Raw genomic sequence first — 8,471 nt, 5'->3', positions numbered from 1 at the left:
TTATAGTGAAATCCTGATGATGTTATAAGGGTGCCATATTTCAGCATAACAACTGTGACAGCTGTCTGCATAATTACTGACACCTACTTGTTGTACCCTCGAACAAGACTAAACAGCTTGTTTATGATTGAAAATGTCTTGAAGGACTGTAACATTGCTTTTAATACTATCAGCTCTAGTTTGCTTCATGTAAATCAAATGCAGGCTACGAAAGCTGGACGCAATTACAGTCAGTTATTTATGATGCTGATTTGATGTACGTTTCTATTTAACATGCATATGATGCCAGTGGAGTAAGGTATGCTCAGCTACACAAACACAAACCTGTTTACAACCTGTCAGCCTTGAGTCTACCCTCTTCGCTCCCCAAACCCTCCTACACATATCACTGCCTGTGAACTGCGGGTAATATATTCTCTAAACTGTGGATTATAAATAGCCGAAATCCATCTGGCCAGTTGCTTCTTCACGATGGCGAGGATGAGACGGGGTTCCCACTTTGTGCTCGCTTGTCTATGTTGTGTTGTCCTTCGTGGTGCTTTTGCTACTGTGGATCTAGAAGCTTTGAAGTCTGATATAGCAGCTACTTGGAGGTGCCACAAAGACACCAACCCTGGACTTGCAGTGTCGGTTGTCAAAGACGGAAAGGTTGTGTTTGCAGAGGGTTTCGGGCAGGCCGACAAGGAGAACAACGTCCCAGTGACGAACCAGACACAGTTTGGCATAGCCTCACTGTCAAAGGCCTTTGCTGCCACACTCTTGCTGAAGCTCATAAGTCGACGCAGTGAGTAAGTACACGCTGTATATGCCCTTTTTTTGAGTGCTGGAGGTTTGAACTTTCCCTCGTAAAGTTTTTGAGTTTGCATCAGTGCATGTTGTCGACGTTAAGTTCTTTGTTGTACAAACCGATGTTATTCATTTTCTTTAATGCCTTTGTAGAGAAGGTGCTTAGGATTTCACAGTGGAACACACATGCGAACATACGCGCATTCAAATAAACCCACACGCACACACACGGACTCTACAGAACTCTATCCTATTAGTGTTTTATATCCTGTGTTGTGATATTTGCTGGCATACCAACTCTCTCCCCTTGTGATGTAGGGACAGAATAGATCCCCAACATTCATGTTTGGGGGTAAGAGCCGAATAAAATGACGAACATGTGGTTGCAATACGTGACCTGGCCGCCCTCAGCAAGCACTGGTATTGCTGGAATAATGTTTATAAGGTATAATACGGTATAAGCGGTATAATACCGTGCTTACTCAATCACTAACCCCAGTTTGACCGTGTCCAGTCTTAGTTGATACATCGTGTCACATCACATATCTTTGTATAATATCAATATGTCATAGCTATGACTTTGAAACGAAACAAACGTTTGTTGTTGTTGGAATATTGCTGACTGCGTCTTAAAGAAACAAATATATACTCTTCCAAAAAAGAACCGCAAAATGGATATTTATGGCCATAAAAGCAAAATCTGCGGACCAAGAGGTGCAAAATGAAGAGGTTTCATGTGTTATAGTGTCAGTGGCAAATTCCCGTATCAGAATGATCGCAAGGACATGCAAACCATTAGCCGAGAAAGACGTACGATTCGGAAAAAACGCACCTAGTGCATCAGCAAAAGGGCCATTGAGCTGCACGTACTGCACGTGCAGCAGCACTATGAACGGTATTAAAGTGCAGGGTTTTTGATTGCCTGGGATCTGCGTCAATCGAACAGTGACAGTTCAGCAACATGCCAAGATTAACAGAAGTGCAATGAAACAAGATCATAGGCCACTTGCAGTCAGGGGAATCCCGATCAGCTGTAGACAGGGTTTTCAATGTAGTGCTCCACACCATCACAAGGCTATGGGATCGGTTTCAACAGCATGGATCAACACGTGATCGGCCAAGGTCGGGACGACCAAAAGTAACTACCCCCGCCCAAGATCGCTACATCCGACAGCGCCACCTACGTGAAAGGACGACCACAGCCACCTCAACCGCAGCCCAAATACCCGGACTGCGCAGAATCTCCGACCAGACCGCACGGAAACGTTTAAGAGCAGCAGGTGTACGAGCAAGACGTCCTGTTCGATGCGTCATATTGTGTCGACAACATCGTCAACAACGACTGAATTGATGTTGTGAACACAGGGTATGGCCTCAACTGCGATGGAGAGATGTCTGGTTTAGCGACGAATCAAGATTTCTCCTCCGTCGAGGGGATGGATGAGCACGGGTCTACAGACGTCGGTGGGAACGTTACGCCGGAAACTGCGTACAAGAAGTGGACAGGTTTGATGGGGGTAGCGTTATGGTGTGGGTGGCTATCTCTCATCATGGCAGGACAGGTTTGGTTCATTTCCAGTGCAATCTTACGGCTCAACGATACATCAACGAAATTCCTCTACCACACGTCCTCCCAATTGCAGCCAACGGCAATGGTGTATACCAGCAGGACAACGCCCGACCGCATACAGCACGGGTCACAAGAGCCTGTCTACACAACAACAACAACGTTGATGTTCTCCCCTGCCCGAATTTGATCTGTAGGATGAATCGGATAGACGGCAACGTCAACCACAACCCCAGACGTTGCACCAGTTGGCTTTTGCGTTGCAGGCCGAGTGGGCTACCATTCCCCAGGATGTGATTCGCATACTCGTCTCTTCCACGGGCAGAAGATCTCAGGCCGCTATCGATTCCATCTGACCTTCACCTTGGACTTTTCCTATGTACCGATAACAGTGATGACTACAATCACCAAGTGTTCTCTCCATATCATTTTGGCTCAATACCTTGTACGGTTCCTCGTATAAGTGTATTTGCCTACCTCACACAAAGCTGGCTTTGCGTTTCTTTCTTTTTTAAGAGTACATAACAAAATTGACTGTACCATCCCTCAACTAATTATGTGCTTTCTGTTTCAGTATCACGCTGTCAACGAAGGTTGTAGATATTCTTGGAGATGAGTTTGCTTTCCCAGATGAGTTTCGGACCAAATACACGACCCTTGAGGACATCTTGTCCCACCGGACAGGCCTGCGTCCGTTTAACAACATACGGTTTGACACCAACCTCACCCGAGCCAACCTAATCGGGTAAATACACGACCTTCAAATACCAGTCAGATCTTTACGGTCTCAAATTCTACACTTGTCCTTCACAGTCTCTAACACCCTTTCGTCTGTGATTAACTGTAGACAGACATTTATTATCTCCACATTCGCCACAACGGATATTCCTATATATGAAATAGTGCATATGTGCCTCCACAAACTGAGGACAGATACATTTTTACAGACATTTCGTGTGAGCCATGGCCATTTTGTTATTCAAGAATCTACTGGACTGGTCTTTTGAACATGACAACCAGACGATATCCGCAATCATTACCTATCTAATTCTGTCACTTTCTTTCGATCTGAATAAAGGGGCGGTCGGGTAGTCTAGTGGTAAAAGCGTTCGCTCGTCACGCCGAAGACCCGGGTTCGATTCCCGACATGGGTACAATGTGTGAAGATCATTTCTGATGTCACCCGCCGTGATATTGCTGGACTATTGCTAAAAGCGGCATAAAACCATACTCACTCACTCACTCGATCTGAATAAATGGCCTCAAATATGCTACTAGCTAATGCGAAAGTTATAAACAGTACTAAATATTTAAATAACATCACGCGTAGGGCGACCTGTATATAGATAGCATTAGCTATGCAGCATATCCTGTCCGCAATATGTCGTTAATGCTTTGCCAGATGTAACACACATACATGTACCTTTTAATTACAGTTTTGCTTCACACTACATGTCTCGGCAGGTTTAAATACAGTATATCTGACCTTGCAATGGTTGACATCGGTTTTCAAGGCAAAAAAAAAGTCTACAAAAAATGAATTAAGATTCTGAATTCTGCATTCTGAAGGAGAACATTCCTTAAAAATGTCCATATTTGATACCATCAATAATACGACCAATTGGTCGAAACATTGTCTCCACACACAATGTCATCGATGACATAGTCTTTTGACTTATTCTACATTGCAGCTCGTGACATATCTGATTTCACTCGGTGGGCAACATGATGTCAAACAATGTTCACACAAACCTGCAACGTCACGACCTATCAATTTAAATAACAAGAATTTATAATCTTTTGTTACCATTTGACCTACTACCCTGTGTCCAATTAATTATCACAATTTGTCCCTCCAATTACCAAACTGTGTACTATATGTTACCATTTGACCTAAATATTACCATTGGGCCTATCTATTACTGTTTGTCCTATCAGTTACCGCAGTGTGTCCTTTGTGTTACCATTTATCTTATATATTGCGGATTGTCCTATCTGTTACCAGTCGAATCAAATACCTGGGCAGTACAGGGGAATGGCGGGGGAGCTACATCTACAACAACTTGATGTATGGAGTGGTGACGCGGATAGCGGAGGTGTTGGGAGGAGACACGTGGGAGAACCTGGTGCAGAAGGAGCTGTATGATCCACTGCAGATGACGTCATCGTCGTTTGCTACCACGCTGGACTTCTCACAAAATCAGGTTGCAAAGCCCTACTTCATTAAAGACGGGGCACCAACACCTCTCAATGTTGACTTTTCACGGTAAGAAATAACTGTTGATTTTTTAATAGAAAAACACATATGCAGCCAAATAATAATTATTAATAAATCAAGATATCTGTTATACTCATTATCGGCCGACCTCTTTTTGTACCATGGAACAGAATAATGACAGAAAAGAATGTTTGGATACAAAAACTGCGGCATGGTATCTCAGTTGGCTAGCACTATCAATCGGCATCAATCCGGATTCGTACAAGGACTAAGATTATCCATTCACAGGAATTGTGGGTCTCTTCAAACAGTAAAACACTTCCAAAGCAAACATACAAGGGAAATCTGTACGTCTTGATACACCTAAACGTGTTGCAAGAGCCCATTTTATTCAGCGGTATTCATAGCCACTTGTAGTTCGGGACCCAATAATCTCTTGAACTGCACACCCGTGCATGTATTTAAGGGGAAGACGCATGGTTTTAACAAATACCCCAGATGAGAGGTACTCTCTTGCAGGCGATGGGCCCTGTTGTGTGGGTCGGGCTGTGTTGTCACTACTGCTGTGGATGCAGCGAACTGGATGAGGTTTCACCTGAGTAAAGGTCTGGATCCTTCTGGGAGGAGGGTTATGGAGGAAACGGACATCGATGAGCTGTATGCGGCCAGAACCGCAATGAAGTCTTACACCCTCAAATACTTCAATAAGCCCGAAACTCCTTTCACATCTGTCTTCGGCATGTATGCCTTTGGCTTCAGGGTGGGCTATTACCGAGGTAAGACTCTATCTTTGGCCTTATCCACTTATGATCTCCGTATTGTTTTAATACTCCAGGGGACCCGGGATTGTTGTTTGGAACAGAATATTTGTCTGCTTCCAGACATACATTTTGTTCTGAAAGCGCCAAACAAGTTATTATACTCGCACAACAGTATTTTACAATTCATTCAGCATGTCCGGCGATCATTATGTTTTTATTACGTCTGTACTGGGAACTGTCCATGTGGGATATAAATATGACAACTGTTGCCCTACTGTTTTCCGTGAGAGGCACATTGTTTCTCTGTCGACCTTGCAAAAGATGTTCGTAAATCTTGCACTGCCGGAAATGCAGAAAGTGAGGGTTTAACAGATAATAGCATATAGTCGATATTCGTTCGGGTACGGAGTTATTTATAGAACTTACTGAAACTGATGGTAAAATTACTAACCTAAAACAGGTTACAAGATGATCGCCCACAGTGGATCAACGTGGGGCTACAGGGCGTTGCTGACTTTGCTGCCCACCGAGAAACTCGGCATCTTCATCGCCATGACGGGCGATGACCCTAACTACAAGTACAGGTTCCCTCTGCAGAATTACATCGCTGACCACATCCTCGGTAAGGTCCTTGTTACTGTTCGCCCTTTGGTAACATTTTCAATAAATATACCAACGCCGTGGGGATTCCAGGAAAGCGACGTCATTATCACAAAGAGTTAGCTGTGTCCGATGACCGCCTCCGTGGTCTAGTGGTACAGCGTCCGCACAGAGAGCGGAAGGTCCGGTGTTCGATCCCCGACAGCGTCATACCAAAAGACATTAAAAGATGGTACTTGTTGTTACCATGTCTGGCGCTCGGCATTAAGGGGCTAAAACAAGGACTGGTCGGCTCGGAGTCAGTATACTGTGTCTGAGTGGGGTATCCATGTTAAGCTGCGGCATGGTATCTCAGTGACCTAGCACTATGAATCGGCATCAATCCGGACTAGTACAAGCAGCCACACAAACACACACACGTACATGCCCGTCGCTATATAAGTGCAATAATCTTGGACGCGACATTAAACCACATTTCACCTCACCTCACCTGGCTCAGCTTTACTGAGGCCTTTTTTCACACACTTAGCCTTACCTCTGCTTTTTGGTTTAACTCCATACCATGCAGCTGGTGAAAAGAACAAATTTAGACAATTTCTAAAAGTGATTGTCAGTTCTTACATGTAACCGTTCCAATGAGTTCAAAGGATTCTTATCATACCTCTTTATCCCATGTGTAATCTGTAGTCCAAGAAGATTCATTGATTGTAACATTCTTGGTCTCTGTAGGTGAAGAGCCGTGGCTGAACGTATCCACCATATGCTCGTTCCCAGCACCTTGGTACAACGAAACGAGTTCTTCCGCCAGCTACAAAATGGACAAGAGTTTGTCACATGATCACAAAAAATACGAGGGAATATATTACCACAAAGGCTTCGGTAACCTTGAAGTATACTACAATGATACCCAGCAACAACTGATAGCTAAGTACGGATTTGCCACATGGAAGCTGTACGAGCAGGATGGAAATAACTTCTACGGAAAAGGATTTGGAATCATGGAACCTAAGACTTGCAATTCTATGACATTCAAAATGGCTAAAAACTCACAATTTGATGAAGTAGAAGCGGGATGTTTTGAACCTAGCATACCCCCTGTGTTTTTGAGGGGCGGTACTGCTACTTCTGGGGTTGGCGTTGCGGGGCACTGGTGGTCCCTTCAGTCTTGTGTTGTCCCTTTAAGCATGTTTCTGATATTCATGTGTAGAGAATAAGCGCTGCTCATAAACATGTTGTCCTGTGTTCTCTTGTACGTGATAGGCAATTGGACGTCGCAAGAACGCAAGCTTCACGTTTCGGAAAATAAAAAGATTTTTTTGTACTTTACAACACTCAGAGGTCCGTCGGTAATGACACGGCTTTAAAAGAAAAATCGGATTAACGATGTTCAATTAACAGGAATAAATTTTCAGAATTTCAATTTTTTACTCATTTATATGTTAATCAATATTTGTCCAATTCTGTCCTAATTATGTAATGTGTAATTCTGAAATAACTTTAGTATCCTTACGCTAATAGGTCCTGTATACCCTCAATACTGCCCAACTGACTTGTTCGATAGAGATATCTTAGAAGTTGACGGATGACTAAGTAGAAACAATTTATGGATAATAACTTCATTATTAAACTGTAACAGCGACGTTTCGGTATATATCAATATTTACAGTCTTGCTTGACAACGGTATAAGGATCTTTTGCGAAACGTCGCTATATACAGAATAATAAAGAAATTGTTATTCATTAATTGTGCCAAATGACGCTTCAGTTTTACTTACTCACTCACACACTAGAAGCTACACAACTTGCAATGTCGTTCAGTCCATGCTAGTAGTAGACTGCAGCTTAGGTTATAGTCACCAGAAAGCGGGTTGAAAATGAATCGTTTATTGCCCATACTCAGGATTTGTTTCAAACAGAAAAATAACGCATCAGTTGTTTTGTAAATGACATGCTCATGAAATGGAAGTCATTTGTAACAATGTCATTGATGACAACTTACTGATAAATGTTAATACAATTTGAGCATCATGAAAATATTTGATATTTGAAAGCTCACGAGTATTTGCAAGGGTTTGAAATATATTTTAGACACTGCTTGATTTCTATATTTGACACGTTTGAAATAAAACTGTATTGATTCATGACGACGCCTTTGTTTATTGTTGAAGTGTGTATGTGTTTCTTTTATTAGATTCTCGTGAAACCACGCATGGTGGCACAAGAGCAGATTTTACATATACAATACATTACATTATCGCTTTGGTAGATTCCTAAGGGTGCAATTGTACAGTTGCAATATATTTAGACACAGTCTTGAAGTTTCTTGGACACAGTAGTGTTTTACATTTATAAGGGACAGATCACAGAAAGAAAATCAAACGAATATATGCAGATCTGTGCTGACCTAAGGCTTGCCATTTGAAGAGGTTGTGAATCTTGTCGCTGTAGCTGGTACTGTGTTAAACACACGATGAATTCCCATGTGCTCACTAATTACGACTGCAAGCACAAAAACGCCGTTTTCACCTCTATGGGCACA

General features: G+C 42.8%; 1 protein-coding gene across 1 annotated transcript; it reads left to right on the top strand.

Annotated features, from left to right (window-relative positions):
• Positions 1-339: 339 nt before the first annotated feature.
• Positions 340-8,074, top strand: LOC124131350. Its single transcript, XM_046494569.2, has 6 exons — positions 340-788; positions 2,928-3,098; positions 4,359-4,619; positions 5,091-5,347; positions 5,793-5,954; positions 6,662-8,074. Exons 1-6 carry the CDS (start codon positions 472-474, stop codon positions 7,144-7,146), a joined length of 1,653 nt encoding a protein of 550 aa, XP_046350525.2. The 5' UTR covers positions 340-471; the 3' UTR covers positions 7,147-8,074.
• The last annotated feature ends 397 nt before the right edge of the window (positions 8,075-8,471 follow it).

The sequence above is a fragment of the Haliotis rufescens genome, unplaced genomic scaffold (genome assembly GCF_023055435.1).
Source record: "Haliotis rufescens isolate VD_foot unplaced genomic scaffold, xgHalRufe1.0.p SCAF_1, whole genome shotgun sequence".
NCBI classification, from domain to species: domain Eukaryota; kingdom Metazoa; phylum Mollusca; class Gastropoda; order Lepetellida; family Haliotidae; genus Haliotis; species Haliotis rufescens.
This window is presented reverse-complemented; position numbering and strand designations above follow the sequence as displayed.